Source organism: Acinonyx jubatus, chromosome C1 (assembly GCF_027475565.1).
Source record: "Acinonyx jubatus isolate Ajub_Pintada_27869175 chromosome C1, VMU_Ajub_asm_v1.0, whole genome shotgun sequence".
Taxonomy (NCBI): Eukaryota; Metazoa; Chordata; class Mammalia; order Carnivora; family Felidae; genus Acinonyx; species Acinonyx jubatus.
In genome coordinates, this window is record NC_069381.1 from 191498069 (window position 1) to 191515528 (window position 17460).

General features: G+C 37.1%; 1 protein-coding gene across 43 annotated transcripts in view; it reads left to right on the forward strand.

Moving 5' to 3' along the window:
- MAP2 (microtubule associated protein 2) overlaps nt 1-17460 on the forward strand; it is a 280818-nt gene that overhangs the window by 197981 nt on the left and 65377 nt on the right. For 40 of the 43 annotated variants that reach the window (XM_053215732.1, XM_053215734.1, XM_027051957.2 and 37 more), the window contains one exon: nt 4936-5220. In XM_053215732.1, the coding sequence (XP_053071707.1) occupies nt 4959-5220 (262 nt within the window). In that variant the 5' untranslated portion in view covers nt 4936-4958. Of the gene's footprint in view, nt 1-4935; nt 5221-10518; nt 11377-17460 lie in introns of those variants that run through there. The other 3 variants (XM_053215718.1, XM_053215720.1, XM_027052009.2) reach the window with 2 other exon arrangements.

Sequence of the window (17460 nt, forward strand, 5' to 3'; positions counted from 1 at the left end):
CCACATTATCAAGCTAGGCTTTTGGAAGAGAGGGATGAGGGGAAGAATTCAGGTAGCTTTTCAGTTTAATTCTCAAGTAAGATGATTGTGTGGCAGATCCCCAGCTGTTCAGTTGTTCAGAGCAGTTAGGATCTGTGATTTTTTGCGATATGGAAAATAGAGTCTTTCTCATTACACAGTAGGAATGGATGTTACAATTTCTAGTACCTCACAAGTTTCCTTCTATATTTTGGAGGGGATTGGAGTTTATCTCAGCTTTCTTATCTTTTTTAATACTACATTCACGGTTTTCAGAGAGATTCAGGTAAAGGAAGACTATATCAGGAAGAAGAAATGAAAGGAAGCTGTGGTCACTTTTAACTATATTGTAAAACCATTTTGAGGAGTGGAAATAATCTACGACCCTAAAACACTGATTAGGAATTTAAGTGAAGTTTACCATGAATGTGTGGGATTTTCATAATACCATGTTGTGATTATAAGTTAGTATGGCCAAATAGTGTGTCCTTTGATTCCAGCAACTTTTCAGTACCGCAGAAGAAAATCTTTCCAAATCATATTTTCTGTCAAAGTAGTTTTGTCAGAGCAATGATGATTGTAGCTTGAAATCTCCTCAAGTAATTTTCACTTAATAGATGGTTAGACTATGTACATTTCAAATACCCAACAAATTAGAAAGTGGCATCTGATTCGTCTGCAAGTGTTTTAAAGTGTATTATCTGAATAGTCTTATCAGGAAGTCAAATAATGAATTTTAGGTAACTAATTCCCTGTATTTATGCCTCTGATATTAATTGGAGCAGCATGACCAGACAGCTCTTTCTTTTTCCAAAATTAGCTTTTATTGATTAACTGGAAAAAAAAAAAAAAAAGAATCCAAAGCTCTAAAGCTTTGAACATTAAGGAGTTTGTTTACTTTGTAAATGCCTGGTTTCTTTAAAACAAAGTATCTTAACATTTTAAGGTAATTAATTTTAAGATAATTAATTGATACTGTCCCCAATAAGGCATTGGTTTTTTAGGTTCAAGGTGAAGATTTTTGGTCACTGACAAATCTTCCTCAGAGAGCCTTGGGGAAAAAACTGCCAGTTTTAGCTAGGAGTTTGGGTTCTTATATTGTTTTATTTACTTGGACTATCTGTGGCTAGGACTCTTGGTGTTAAACGAGGGCTAAAATGCAAACCTAAGAATTTCCCAAATCCTTTTGGACATGTTAATAAACATGGCATCAAAAAAAGTTTTCTATGCTGAACTGGTTGGAATGCTTTGGACATCACTGCCCATCCCTAAGATTCAAAAGTCCAGTAGCTTATCAAAAACTCTTAAAAACCTCAAGTTATATACATGCCTCTGTAGCTCAGCATTTCTCAAGCTTATTTGAGCACTTTACCACTGACTGTCTTCTTCCCCAAAACACATAACCCAAGACTAATCATGAAATAAATCAGACAAATTTCAATAGAGGAATTATCTATACCTGACCAGTATTTTTCAAAGTCATCAAAAGCAAGGAAAGTCTGAGAAATTCTTACAGCCAAGAGGAACCTGAAGAGACATGGCAATGAAATGTAATGTATCCTGGATGGAATTTTAGAACAACAACAACAAAAGGACATTAGCTAAAACTAAGATAATCTAAATGAACTATGGACTTTAGTTAATAATAATATATTAATATTTTATAATTAATTATAACAAATATACCATACTAAGGTAAGATGTTAGTGATAGAAAATTGTGTACAGGGGTGCATGGGTACAATCTGGTGAATATTTCTATAAATCTAAAACTTCTAAAATTATAAAGCCTATTAATTTTTTTTTAAATTTTTTTTTAACGTTTATTTATTTTTGAGACAGAGAGAGACAGAGCATGAATGGGGGAGGGCCAGAGAGAGAGGGAGACACAGAATCGGAAACAAGCCTATTAATTTTTTTAAAGTGGCATTAACAAGGCATGTACTTGTTTTGGGGGAAACTTGCTACTTACGAGTATTTACTCAGCATGCAAACTAGATTGGATAATGTAGGAATATGGAAATTTAAATTAAACTATTTTAGTAAAGAAAAGTAAAGAAATCAAGGCATATAAAAAAAGGATGCTGAGCCAAGGGTCTCAAATTCAAAGGTGACAGTTTGAATCCACATAATTTCTTCAGCCCATTGGACATAGAAGATGCTGCAACAACTGAGAAGAAATATAATCTGTATATACTTAAATGAGGTCCTTTGATTTTTGACTGGAAGACAATGACATAATGGAGTCTGGAACAGTGCAGAATCATCTTTATAAAAGATGTAGGGAAGATTTCAGATGTGTACCTGGAGTGCTTAATTCTGACGGTGCACCCCTTCTATCAGGCTTCCATGTCTCAGACATTTCCCATGTCTGCCTTGGAACATTCTTTCAGTCCCATATAATATCCGGAGACAGATTTGCAAGTAACTCTTGTTATTGTACCAAGTTTTCAGATTCTTGTTCCTGTGGCAATAATTCCAGAAAACTACTTAAAATATTTTATATATAATGACTTGTGGTATAATGGCTAGTAGTATAATTCTAACAACAATAACAGAGATTGTAACTGTTAATTATTGGACATGACGGGGACTGTGCTGATCCCTGTATATTTTTCTTTTTTTTCTTTTAATTTTTTTCAAGGTTTATTCATTTTTCAGAGACAGAGAGACAGAGCATGAGCAGGGGAGGGGCAGAGAGAGAGGGAGACACAGAATCTGAAACAGGCTCCAGGCTCTGAGCTGTCAGCACAGAGCCTGACGCGGGGCCCGAACTCACGGACAGCGAGATCATGACCTGAGCTGAAGTTGGATGCCCAACCGACTGAGCCACCCAAGCGCCCTGCCCTGTATATTTTTCTGTTCAAACTTTACAATAATAAACTAGGCATCATTGTCCTTGCTTTACAGTTGAAGAGACACTTCTGGGGATAAAGTTCTTTACACATTGTCGGTGATATAGGGATGCTCCTTGGTTTATTCACAAGCCCTTCAATCAATGCTTTGAAAGCTAAATTCATATCACTTTTTAAATATGTTCTTAAGGACAATAAATAGAACCCTTATGGGAAGCAGTTTGGGGGTAGGTTTGGTATTGTAGTCAAATTAGTTTAAATGAGTTAACTCATCTAGCTCTTCCAGCTATGAATAGAAAACGAGAATGAGAACCTGAAGAACACATTGAAATTTGAGGGAAAAAAAAAGACAAATGCTTGTTAGGAATTTGGTGGGAAAGCTTACTTTCTTTACAACTTAGTTTACTTGTGATGTCTCTAAACAGAGCTTAGTAACAGGAAGATTTGTTTTAATACAATTTTGTTTGCTTGTTTGGATGTTTTTACTTGAGTTACTGTTTTGAAAACAGGAAAGTAAAAAAAAAAAGGAAAGAAAAAGAAAATGGGAAAGTGTTCTTAGTTTCCATCAGAGACAGTCATGGCCTATGTCTCTATCCTCAGTCTGGGAACAGTAGGCCATGAATAAGACTACATTGCTGGCAACAGCTTTCTAGAAGCGAGTAATGAATCATCTCTTATCAACTACATGTCTAAACCTAGTGCCATCAGTGTGTAAGTGAAGGCCATGCAATGTCTGTCACTGACTTCATGTGTACAAAACACCTACTCCATGACTTTTTCAAACTGTACTACAATTCACAGTTACTGATACATGTCAGTAATTTAACTTTTCCAGATCTGATTTGACTTAGTTGTGAAATAACATTATAAGGTAGGATGTAGGTCTAATACTGTATTTTTTTTTATCTTTTCTCTATGTAAGATATACTAAGACAAAATCTTAGTATATCTATATATACTCTTAATCCATATATAGGGTTTAGGAAAATTTGCGGAGAAACTAAGTCAAAACTCTCTTTTAATATACAGTATCCAAGAAAACATATCCATCTCTGGTTTGAATTGAACACCTTTGAAATGGAAAAAGCTAATGTGGGGGCACCTGCATGGCTCAGTTGGTTAAGCATCTGACTTCAGCTCAAGTCATGATCTCACTGTCATGGGTTCAAGCCCTGCATCAGGCTCTATGCTGATAGCTCAGAGCCTGGAGCCAGCTTCACATTCTGTGTCTCCCTCTCTCTCTGCCCCTCCCCAACTTGTGCTCGCTCTCTCTCTCTCTCTGTCTCTCTCTCTCAAAAATAAATAAACATTAAAAAAAATTTTTTTAAAGACTAATGTGTTAGCCATTGTCTTTTCTAGGGTTCAGGGAGAATTGTGTTTTTAAATATTTTTTTAAATTTTTTAAAATGTTTATTTGAGAGAGAGAGAGAGAGAGAGAGAGAGAGACAGAACATGAGTGGGGGGAGGGGCAGAGAGAGAGGGTGACACAAAATCTGAAACAGGCTCCGGGCTCTGAGCTGTCAGTGCAGAGGCCGACTTGGGGCTCCAGCTCACAAACTGTGAGATCATGACCTGAGCTGAAGTTGGACGCTTAACCAACTGAGGCACCCAGGCATCCCTGAGAATTGCTTTTAAAAGAGTACTTGGAGTAGTTTCCCCCAATTCATCATTTCCCCCTCAGCCATTTGTTTTCTCACATACTTCTACCCAATTTTCTCATACTACAAATTTTCCCTATCCTGAAGGATTCCTTGACTCTACTGTATAGTCAATATCATGTATCAATGAAAGTTAGATATCTCCTTAAATGCCAAATACTAGTGTAAAAAATATATATGTAAATTAATGGTGATCCTGTATTAAAAGAATTGATATGCCAGAAGAGATCTGTAAAAACAAAGGTATTAACAACAGCTGTTTTCTTGATATTAACAGTCGAATATTGAGCATGTTTTTTTGACCATAGCTAACTATTGAGTTTGCTATAAGTGTGCCCTATCTTAGCAATATTAGATCGTAGTTCCCCACAGTGATGGCCGCTATTGTTTTTATTCCAATCCCAGAAGAGGTCACAAGGTGTAGAAGAATGGCAGATGATCGGAAAGATGAAGCAAAGGCGCCTCACTGGACGTCAGCTCAACTAACAGAAGCATCTGCACATCCACATCCACCTGAGATTAAGGACCAAGGCGGGGCAGGGGAAGGACTTGTCAGAAGCGCCAATGGATTCCCATACAGGGAGGATGAAGAGGGCGCCTTTGGAGAACATGGGTCACAGAGCACCTATTCAGATACCAAAGAGAATGGCATCAATGGAGAGCTGACCTCAGCTGACAGAGAAACAGCAGGTAACCAAGGGCTCCTCTGTCACCAGTGCTGGCTTTGTGCTTTGAAGTCTGTTTAGTCTGAAACTGAATTAATTTACCATGATGACCTTCTTTCACCAGCACAAGGTCTAAAATTCCAGTCCGTCAGGGAAAATAGACACCAAGAAAAAAGAAAAATCTTGAGGAGGAGCCTAACATTCCCCCAAATTAGTTGTATTCTTAATCTCATCTCCCTATTTAGTTTTACCACTTTAACTTTAATGGACAGATGGCTCAGTGTGTGTGTGCTTTTGCTGGTTAACTCTCAGCCTTTTTAACTCATTGAAAGAAAACTTCACAAATGCTTTGAATGTTATTGGACCTAAATCTGATTGACTGATTAGAAGTATATGTACATTTTAGGTCAGAAAGCCATATAGAGCCTATCTCCCAGCCTTTTAAAAAAAAGAGACAGAGAGATTGGGGCGCCTGGCTTGCTCAGTTGGTGGAAGGTGCGATTCTTGATCTTGGGGTTGTGAGTTCAAGGCCCAAGTTGAGTATAGATATTACTTAAAAAAAAATCTTAAAAAGAGAGAGAGAATAGGGAAGGGAGGGGAGGGAAGGGAAGGAAACACATACATGGGAACCATTTCATACTTCCTCAGAGAGCTTTTTAAGAACTAATATTACAGATGCTTGAAGGAGAACTTAATTTGGCTTACTCCTAAGTACTTCCTTTCAAAGTGCAATTTCTACCAATAGTCCTCCTTACTCTCATTGATAATAGCTTCCTTGATGGCGTAGTCATTATAAAGCATTAACAGCATAGAGAAACACTTGCTTTCACTATATTCTTCACCATTACTTTCTGATTTTTCTGTCATAAGAATTTAATGTGTTTGTACACAATAACTTGCTGACATGCTACTCCAAAAAGAGTAGGTAAACTATAAGTAATAAGAAAGGTAATGCCTCCTTCAGAGTCATCCCTTGCTTATTCAAAGACCGATTTTCTGCACTCTGTCAGTCAGCAGCACTTATCAACTGTACGCTTTGTTCAAAAAATATACTTAAAATTAATGGGGGTAATATTAAAGGCTTCTCAAATAACTGAAGAGAAATTACATAAGGACATGCTGTAATTTTTTTAATCCACTCATTTGATAAACTACTGTTGAGCATTTTCTATATGCAAGGTATATTAGCTTCTGTGCCAGGGCACTTGCAAGGAGTGGTCTCTGAACTTCACAGAGCAGAGGATGCAGTAGCAGACATGAGGCCTGTGCACACAATTCAAATGCAAAACACAATGTATTGTGTGCCAAATGAGCAGTATAGAAAGGCAAAGTTGAAGAGAGATCATTATTACTTGGGACCAAAGTTCCCAAATTGCCTACAGAAGCATCTTGATAAGTCGCAGCAAACTCAGGGGTGTGGCAGAATATTTTAAATGCTCAAAGGAAACACAGAGATACTCAACATCTGCTAAGCACTACATGACCTCAAGATAGTCCACAGTTTCAACATTCGATTACAGTACAAAATATAAATACAAAATCCTTTTCAAGATTTATCTTTGTGAAGTCAGGTTTTCGGCTGTAATAAGAAGCAAGTACCCTGCAGAAAGTCATGTGGAACAGGAGAAGAGAGTGGCAGTGTCCAATCTAATTTAAGTATTTGAGCAGCTGCACAGTGCTCAACAGACACATATGCCCCATTAGTAAGGAATTGTGGATACAAGAGAAGTAAAAATGTTATTTTTGCCTTTCGTGGCCACAATGAGGATTAAATGAGATAGTAAAGTGTACAAAGTCAATGAATCAAGAAATAGTATCTATTAATTACCATTAATACTATTGGTGGTGGTAGTAGTGGTGTCAATATGGACGATAGGGCACTCTTGATCAAGGAATATTTTTCTAAAGTTGAGTATAATGCAACTTGAACAGGGCAGGACCTGAGTGTCAGGAGCACTAACTAGGAACATTTTGAAGAAACTGAAGCATGAAGAGACGAGGACATGAGGAGCAAAATTGTTGTGGGGAAAGCAAGAGATCATGTGATAGACCAACATTTTTCTCATCATCATATCTTGCAACACCTGACATTACACTTCAAGGACTCAACTCACTAAATGTATGTTGAATGAGTGAGTGAATGAATGCAAAAGAAGAAAGAAAGTCCTGCTTAAATTAATGGTGAATGAAAACTCTTGAAAGTCTTGCTTTGTCTCTTGGGCTCTCACCAGTTGAATCTTACTGATGATGATAGAGGCTTGAAATATACTAAGGAAAAAAATCCCTGTAGCGTGTTTGGTCAAGGAAGAACCAATGTCACTTACTATTTCATTTTTTCAGTGGTCTTAATTAAATATTTAAGAGCATCAGAAAAATCTCTTTGCAAGGTCAGTATGTCCTTGCCAGCTTCTTTGAGAAAATAATATAAATTAAAAAGAGATTAACAGATGTTTCTTTTAATTTATGGGTTCAGGACCATCCAGAGTTAATTTTGAATTCAACTAAACATATATCACACGAATCTTGTACTGCCTTTGAGAAACTGATTCTGAAAGTTCTATATGTATGTTCATAGTGAAAAAAAGTTGTAAGCAGCCAGTTGTGGGTCACCAGAGTGAAGTGTGCAATCCAAACTATGATGTTTCTTAAGTTAAACTCCCTCCAGAAATAACAGGCCATTTTTAAGTCCATAAAATATCCATATGTAGAAAGCTGTGGGAAAGGAAAAATGTGAGATATTGTCTCATATCTACAGAAGATGTTCTAGTGATAATTCAATGTGCAGTTAGATTTTGCTTAATAAAATAATGCATTTTATTATTGATGGTTTATATATAACTGTTTCACAAACAAAGATCATTCCCAATAAAAAGAAGTGTCCTTAAATCTCAAAGATAGTCTTTAGAAATGCTAACCATTGATAATAGGCATCACTAATGTGAGCTGGCCTTGTATTTCAAGGTGATTAAAGAGGACCAGAGGAGCTATATTCTGGCCTCCTCTTTTATCATTCACATGTATATGAATGTATATTCATGTATACATGTATATTCACATGTATCATTCACATGTATATTCACATATCAGTATATTGCATTTTTCCCTTACAAAAGATACTTCTCCGGGCACTTTTAACATGACACATTTCCTAGGAACATCAGGTCTTCAGCTACATGTTGTGGTGTCCAAGCCACTAGTGGCTGAATCCAGAGATCTTTCTTCTTTCCTTCTTTGCTATAGTCCTCTCTTAATTTTTAGAAACAAATTTTTCCTCAAGGTTGTTTATTTTTATTCTTCTCTAAAAACAAGATCCCATAATAAATGAAACGCCATCACTGCATCACTTTCTTCCTTCCTTTTGTCATCAGGTGGGCTTACTTGAACCAGAGATCTTACCTCATTCTCTCTTACCTATGCTTTTCAATGTTCACCTTCATTTCTGGGCCATAATAATTCTTAATTTTTAGATGTGCAAACCCATAGTCAGCTTATCTTTGATCTTATGTGCTGAGGCTGGGAAAGGGGGAGAAGGGAATTCTAGAAGGCAATAATATTTTAAATTATATATATATTTTTTTACAGATTATTCTTCTAGATCTTGGCTCTTTTCTTACAATTGAGAGCCAATCCATAGAAAAGTAGATAGATTTACTCGCTTATTGTATCATAACTTTTAATTACTTTAAGGATTATTCCTGTATTTATTCACTAAAGTAACCTTTTTAGAAGTCATGACATAAAAGCCCCCCCCCTCTGCCCCACAAAAGGAGAAACCATTGAGAATCTAGTCATTTAGGAAAGCTGCTATTATAATGAAACTAAAACCATCATTTTTTTTAATTTATTTTTTTATTGAAATATAGTTGACACATAAAGTTACTTTAGTTTCAGGTATACAACATAGTGATTTAACTTCTCTACACATTATGATACACTCCCCACAAATATAGCTGCCATCTGTCACCATACAACACTATTACAGTACCACTGACTGTATTCCCTATGCTGTACCTTTTAGCCCCATGACCTACTCATTCCATAACTGGAAGCCTGTACCTTCCTCTCCACGCTCATCTTGCCCTGCCCCCTCACCCCATTCCCTCTGGCAACTATCGGTTAATTCTCTTTATTTAGGAGTCTCTTTCTGCTTTTTGTTTGTTTTAAAACAGTCATTTTAAATCATCTTCCAAAGCATGAATCATAAAAGGCTTGTAATAAACCTTTCCTCTCTTTTCTGCCTCATCTTTATTGAAGAAAGCAAGAGGACTGCATTTGGTACCCCTAGAGTTCCAATCCTGACTGAAAATTAGTAGCCGCATCTTTTTTTATTTAGAAAAAAAATTTTTTTGTTAAGTTTATTTATTTATTTATTGAGAGAGAGAGAGAGAGCAAGCAAGCGAGTATGAGCAGGGGAGGGGCAGAGAGAGAGAGGGAGAGAGAGAGAACCTCAGGCAGGCTCCACACCATCAATACGGAGCCCAATGTGGGGCTTGAACCCACGAACCATGAGATCATGACCTGAGCCGAAACCAAAAGTCAGATGCTTAACTGACTGAGCCACTCAGGCGCCCCTAAGAGCCGTATCTTTAAGTTTCTTATCTTTCTTATCATATTAGCATTCATATCAAGATCACTGGAAGAGACAGGTAAGACCAGCTTTCAGTCCTCCTCTTTACTGGTGTAGTCACCCATCTGAGATCCCATGACCACAGCCAGACTGCAGGTCTCCAGCTGCATAGACCTGTGCGCTTCCCACACCCCACTCTGCCAGATTCAGAGCAGCACGGCCAGCTGCAGCTGTTACCAATTATAGCCTTCTTCTATTACAGAACAGCCACATCCCTGTACCTTTCAGCATGACAGAACATCCTAACTTTAGTCTTGATTTTAGCATGAATGGAGCAAGAAAGGGGGCAATTCTCAGAAGTTTATAGATGCCACAACATTGAAGTATTTAAAATCATGCTTTTGTGGAGCACCTGGGTAGTTCAGTCTGTTAAGCATCCGACTCTTGATTTTAGCTCAGGTCATGAACTCATCATTTGTGAGTTCGAGCCCTGCATGGGCTTTGCTCTGGCAGTGCAGAGCCCGCTTGGGATTCTCTCTCTCTCAAAACAAATAAATAAACGTAAAAAAAAAAAATCATGCTTTCATGATTTTGACTCCCCTAAGGTGCAATGCTTTCAACACAAGTAAGAAAGACCAGTCAGGGGGTAAAGGCCTTTGTGATCATCAAAAGTCGGTATCAGCCATCTCTTGGAGTAAATTTAAAGATTAAAGGACATTTCTCCAGTTACCCCCATTCCAGTTCTCCAGAACTGGAGACACAACTGCTTTGTTTTCCCAACATCCTGGGGATCCTATTCAGGTCTCCTTCCTGCTGCAGCCGTGAGATCTGTAAAAGCTGTTCCAGGTTACACACTATTGCTTTTTCAGAGCTTACCAATGGAGCTGTGCCTTTGAAAGCCTTGACTTTCACTATAACCTCCTCAGAGCTTAGACAGCCAGGTGATCAACATACTGAGATACGCAAGTTTATTGTTGCTGGAATTAGAAGCTGAAGGCTTAAAAATACATAATGGAGGAAAAGTTTGTCATCGTTCACATGCAAAAAGTTGAATATACCTTTAAGCTTCTCTTTCCCTTTTTCATCTTAGGAAATGTGAACCTGCCTTTTTCTTACCTCTCTCATTTTTCCTGCCTCCATTCCTAGATTTGAGATTTACTGGCAGGAGTCACCATCCCATCTAAAATATGGCATATTGTATATGATATTTTATTAATGTACGCAGGGCCAAAAAAAGTACAGAACCATGTCTCTCGTGAGACGACTAAAGCCATCTGCACCACCCCACAAGGCAAGTAAACACGCTGGCCTAACAATACAAGAGGTTGCAGATTTTCCTTGTTGCCACGGCAACCACTCATTGCTCTAGCTGCCATTTTCCTGAGCTGCGCAGAGAGAGGAGTGTGCAGAGCACAGTTATTTAGCATTCAAGGCTGGATCTGCAGAAAAGCACCAGGGCCTCACTGCGAAGCGTCTAGGCCTGGAGGCACCGATAGATGAGTCCGCAAAATGGGGATCTCGTCCGTGGTTTCCTTTGAATGGTTAGGCATCTGGGGCTGGAAAAAGTAAGAAAGACAGGATTGATTGAAAAAAAAAGAAAGGCAATTCCACAAGGTTTGTATTTGTCATGTTTGCTTTGTCCTTATGTGGTCGCTATACCATTTGGGGCAGATTTGGGCATTAACTTCAATCATAAAATGTGGCTTGTCTTGTTGGTAAATAGAAGGGTCTGAACCTGATGGAGAGCTTGCTTACATGGACGTTATAACAATGAACTGTATCTCCTACTCTTGGTAAGATATGAGCTTGTATATAGACATTGATAGCTAGAGCTTAAAATGTTTGCACAAAGTGGAGGAAAAGACAGGCACCAGATAACGTTGTTTACTTTAATGAGCAGTTAGGGGTGGTTCTTCCTGTAAAAATTGACTTCACATCTCTCTTTGCTCTTCAGCGGAAGTCTTAAAGTAGAATGAGATTGTCTTAAGTCAGTAATTCTGAATCAAAATATAAGGAAACCATGATTTCTCTAGACTTATTTTAATTAAACCCAGTGATGTAACAAATTAAAATATGATTTTGTTCCTTGGAATTTTAATTGCCTACAAACATTTCCAGTTGTGAGGAGCAAGGCTCTAACACAATATAGTAAGATATTTGAAAACTAATATTAATTTGCATACACATTTACTCCCATGTATATTCTTCCACAATACCTCCCATGCACTTGGTGAAAATTAGTCCCATTTCTTTACATCTTGTTTTATACTAAATGTCAGAACCACAATCCCAATCACTAAAAAAAAATATTGTTTATCATTCTCTTTGGGCACTGACACTGAAAAATTATTTTGTTGAATTTGAATCTTAATGACTGCAACAGATTTGAGCTAAGAAAAATTAAGACCTACTTGTAAAATTATTCTGTCTGGGTTTTTTTTAAATGTAAATATAATTTAATTATCACTGTATTTTCTTACTTGACCCTCTCCCCTGATCCTGTATTTTCCAAGACATTACCACATTTCCTCCTCTCTAATTTGCTGTCATGTTTTGTCATCATATTTTTTTAAGGTATTTTTGAGGTTTTTAAAATCTCCACTTAGGGAAGAATTCTACATGCCCCATAAAATCCTTTTCATTTGCAGTGAGCAGATGAAAATAATCAGTCATGGAAGCAAGTCTTCCTGGATTTATTTTTGGACAATGTAAGCCTTTGTTTTGATTAGCCTTATGCATAGCCTTTATCTGTCTCTTGTTCCATTTCTTTTTTTTTTTTAAGTTTATTTATTTACTTTGTTGGGGGAGGGGCAGAGAGAGGGAGAGATAGAGAATCCCAAGCAAGCTGCGTGCTGTTAGTGCAAAGCCTGATGCAGGGTTTGAACTCACGGACCATAAGATAATGACCTAAGCTGAAATCACGAGTCAGACGCTCAACTGACTGTCTCTTGTTCTATTACTAAGAATTCTGTCCTCACAAGGGGTGCCTAAGTGGCTCAGTTGGTTAAGCACCCAACTTCGGCTCAGGTCATGATCTCACAGTTTGTGGGTTCGAGCCCCGCGTCAGGCTCTGTGCTACAGCTCAGAGCCTGGAGCCTGCTTCAGATTCTATATCTCACTCTCTCTCTGCTCCTCCCCCACTTGTGTTCTCTCTCTCTCAAAAATAAATAAACATTAAAAAGAAAAAAGAATTCTCTCCTCACACAAAAAAATAAGAGAACAACTTTAATAGTAATTTGCAACAAATAAATTCCTCTGATATCTTGAGAATATATTAATCATTGATCAACAATGTATTTTTTAAGTGTAACTTATATATAAATTAGCTATATTGCTTGTATGTGCCTGAGAAAAATATCTGTCCCTATATACCAAATACCACCTCAAGGGCTGGCTCTGGTTTTGATGTTATTGTTGCTAAGCGGTTAGTAGACCAGGGAGTATCTCACGGTCATCGGTCATCGCTCCTCCTGTCCTTCCTCCCCTTGCGACTCTTTCTGCTTCAGGGTACCAAGCCTTTTCCTCTCATTCCCTCACACTTCACTGCTCCTTAGCACATTACATAAAGCACGTGCTTTGACTGTCAGGGGAGTCTGGAAATTCATTTCAGGAGCAGATGAACAGAACAACTGGTGCTGCCTTGCAGATCTGATAGTGAAAGCATGATCTGACTTGGCATCGTGAGTCCTGAGAGGAAAAGGACACTGAGCCGCTTGCTGCCTGCTCACGGTGCGGCTCATCTCACAGAATGAGTCACCATTCGGCAACACTCATAGAAAATACAATTCAAAACCCAGCCAAACTGATGACATATGTCTTAGGCTCTCATTGCAACTTTTAATAAATATGCAAATGCTAGGTAGTTATTAGAACACAGAAATGAGAACAAAATGTCTGTTTCTACAACTTATTTCAAAAGTTCAAACCTTAAGACGTTAGGCAAAATGAGTAATAACAGAGGAATCAAGATTCAGAGAAAAATCATCTTTAATAGTATGATTCAGCTTCAGCAGCCTGAAAGTTAGATTCAAGATTTTCTGTCCAAATTTTTTATTTGGAAAGACAGATCGAGACAGTGTTGGGATATGAGCATCTCTGATTCTTCCATAAGTGACTCCAGCATGAAGGGTCAACTCCCCTGAGTGAACTAACAACCTTCTCTTTTGCAAAACAAGTTACATTTGCCCAACTAATCAGTGGTTTTATTCATGTTCTGCATTGAACCAGTGATGGAAAAATGTTTTGAAAAGGTGCATATCCCACAGGAGAGGTTCTCAGAGTCCATGGTCAAAGATCCAGAACTGATGTTGATTTTATTCTTTCCAAGGAATCTCTTCTTCTGAACACCTGCATGTAACATGTTCGTATCTTGCTAATAGCACTCATATGGATCATGTTACTGGGCTTCTTACCTGCTTTAATCTGCAGCCCTAGATTGTTAGTGTTTCGAGGTAGAAGCTGTGCTTCATTCATCATTTCACGTCCCTTTCGGTACGTAATGCAATGATTGTTTCCTATAGTAAGTACTAATAAATATTTTTGAATTGATATAAAGAAGAGAAAGAGTTCATATCCATGCTAGGTTTTGAGATCAGGAATCTCACAAGCAAAACAGGGCTCCAAAAATTATTTCACAGTATGAGCAACGCACTTGAGAGAATGATTGTATTGAGATAAATGCTGGATATAAAGAAGCAAAAGGAGAAACAGAGAGAGGAAGCTAGAATCAAGTGAGGACTATTGAACTGTTGGCTGGAACAGAAAGGAATTAAGTAGGAACTCAGAAATACTGTAATGAAAAGAAAGTCAAGAAAGGATATAGCGGAAGATGGCATGGTCTAAAAATGAGAGTGTAAGTTTGGAGTAAAGAAAATATACCTTTGACTTAATTAAGGTAGCAGTATGACACCTGATTAGAAATATTTTCTTGATTGTAAAAATTAATGAACTGGAAAGAGTATGGAAACTCAGGGTAAATGACCTAAGAGACATCTATAGCAGCTAAGAAACACATGGACAGTGAATAAATTCTCATGCTCATTCCTGCAAAATTGAGCCCGATATAACAGTTGGCTCCACTTGAAAGGCACCGAAATATCCTGCAAACAGCTTTACAGTTCTTATCCCTGTTGATCCTCTGGTGTAATGTGTAAGGATCGCCTCACTGTTCTAGGTCAGGAGCTCATATTAGTTTCATTTCTGACAAATGGACAATCTGAATCTTAAAGCAAATGAATATTCTAAGTCATAGATTTAATTATCATTCTTTAAAGGAATATACCAGTTTTGTCTTGGAGAGGTGAATCCTATTTTTGAAGGTCAGCCTGAATAAAAGTATCACCAATGTCCTTTTTCTCTCTACTTCATCTTTGAGTCTGTAAAATGACTTGCAAAGATAAGTTCTTCGGTAATAAACAGCATTTCTCTACTGAATAACAGGGATATTTATTTGTTAACTTTAGGAAAAATGTTTTGATTTCAATTGGATATGCTTCTCTAGTTTCATTATTTTAAAAAATGATAAGAGTTTTTTGTAACCCATTTTTTTTCCTTTTTGGTATACTAAAATGAAAGATGCTCCCATTTGTGTTTTCTGATTCTAATCATTAAGTATTTTAGTATTTATAAGACTGTTTTTCTTCTCCATAAGAGAAAATCATCATCATCATTTACTATTGCTTTTATAAACAGTTTTAAAAATGAAATTTTTAGATACTTTTTGCATTTTGCATGTTGCTATCCTTTATCTTAAAGCCTATGTACATTTTCTCTTTCTTAAAAAATTGTTTATTGTTTTTCCTCATCAGCTTAGAAACTAGAGATTTGTGCCTAAAGCATTGGAAAGATTGGAATAAATCTGCTTTACTCAAAGTTTTACCAGAACAAAAATGCTAACCTAGGGAAAACTGCTTCCCCCCCCAAAAAAAAGCTTGACCTAGGTGACAAAGCATGGAAGATATTCCTCCAGATCAGTTCTCACCCAATTCTTAAAAGTCTTGACTTCAATCAGAAAACGAAGAACTGAGTTTGAAGCAAATACAGATTCTACTCTCCTAAAAAGTCACATTTTAGGAGGGGAAGTTCATGCATTTGGGGTAACAATGATCCCTGTGATCCCTGTCCTCATGACATATCTGCCATCCAGCCTATGAAAATTATAGTGCTTGAAATGCCCTGTGGACCACACCGAACTTAACACATGATCTGAATGAAGCATTAAAAATACTGCTCAAGATGGGGTGCCTGGGTGGCTCAGTCGGTTAAGCATCTGACTTCAACTCAGGTTATGATCTCATGGTTCATGGGTTCGAGCCCCACGTAGGGCTCTGTACTGACAGCTCAGAGCCTGGAGCCCGCTTCAGAATCTGTGTTTCTATGTTTCTCTGCCTCTCCCCCACTCACGTTCTCTCTCTCTCTGTCTTTCTCTCTCTCTCTTTCTCTCTCTCAAAAATAAATAAACATTAAAATAAATTTTTTTAAATACTCTCAAGAACTTGGATGTTTTGGTGACACAGATTTCCTTTCTAGTTGGATTTCATTGTTTAAGGAGGAGTAAATTGAAGCTACCCTCACTGATAATTTAATATTTTAGGACTGGATTCACCAGATGAGATTGAATTTGTTTTTTGGGTTTTTTTTTTTTAGTGTGAAAAATTATAAACTTCCCAAATTATTTTTAACTTTTTAAAGTAAATTTTTAAAATGATGAGCATTTCTTCAATTCTAATTGGAAATGCTTGAGTCTCCTGTGCCCCAAATAATGCTGAGTTTCACCTCTGCCTTATGCTCTGTGATGCAATTGGATATGAAAAAACTATATAAATACAAAGTATTTTTCTTCACCTGGTCTGTAGAGAAGTGAAAATTACCACATATGCTTTTTAGAAAATATTTTGGAAAATCTATTTGATTAAAATATTGAGGTGGTTCTTTTATTTTGTCCTATAAAATTTTAAGTATGATGCTTTAATTCATATGGTTGCATTAAGACCATACTTCTCTTCCTATAGCTTTTGATTACCTTTTTCCTATCAGACCACGTTATTCATGCCTCTGCATTTCATGTTGCATGTCAGAATTAGCCAAAAAACAAAAAAAGAGCAGAAATAACAAAGTTCCCTGATTTCATGAAAGTTTTTCCTTTTATAGCAAACTTTTCTTCAGGAAAACAAAACCCCAAAATAAGCCCAAATAAAACATTATTGAGGGGTAGAGGATATCTCTAAAAGTTGGGAAGAAAGTCTTGGTAAACTTTCAAGGGAAACAGAAATGAACCAGAAATATTTTCAGGCTTCTTCTTAGAACCAGGAATTGGGCAACCTGTTTGTGATCTACCGTGTACAAAATAACAAAATTATAATTTCATTTTGAAAAAATAAAAGCTACAAGTCCTGATATACAAATTTTTCTTATATCTCAGGAAGAAAATAATATACCTTTTCGTATGTTTTTTATAGTAAATTGGATTTTACTGCCATGAAATGAAATGAAGGTTTATGAAATCTGATTTACCTTAGCATGAAGTAACCCCATCTATCCCTTACATGGGATTGTGGTTTTCATGCCAAATGAAACTCTCTGTTTTTAAACATAGTACAGCTTATAGTTACGGTAGCATCTGCCTACCTGGGGCCTGCCCTAAGCAAAATTATGAAGAAAATAAAACTTACCTTGAACACCTTTGGCTTTGGTTCCTGA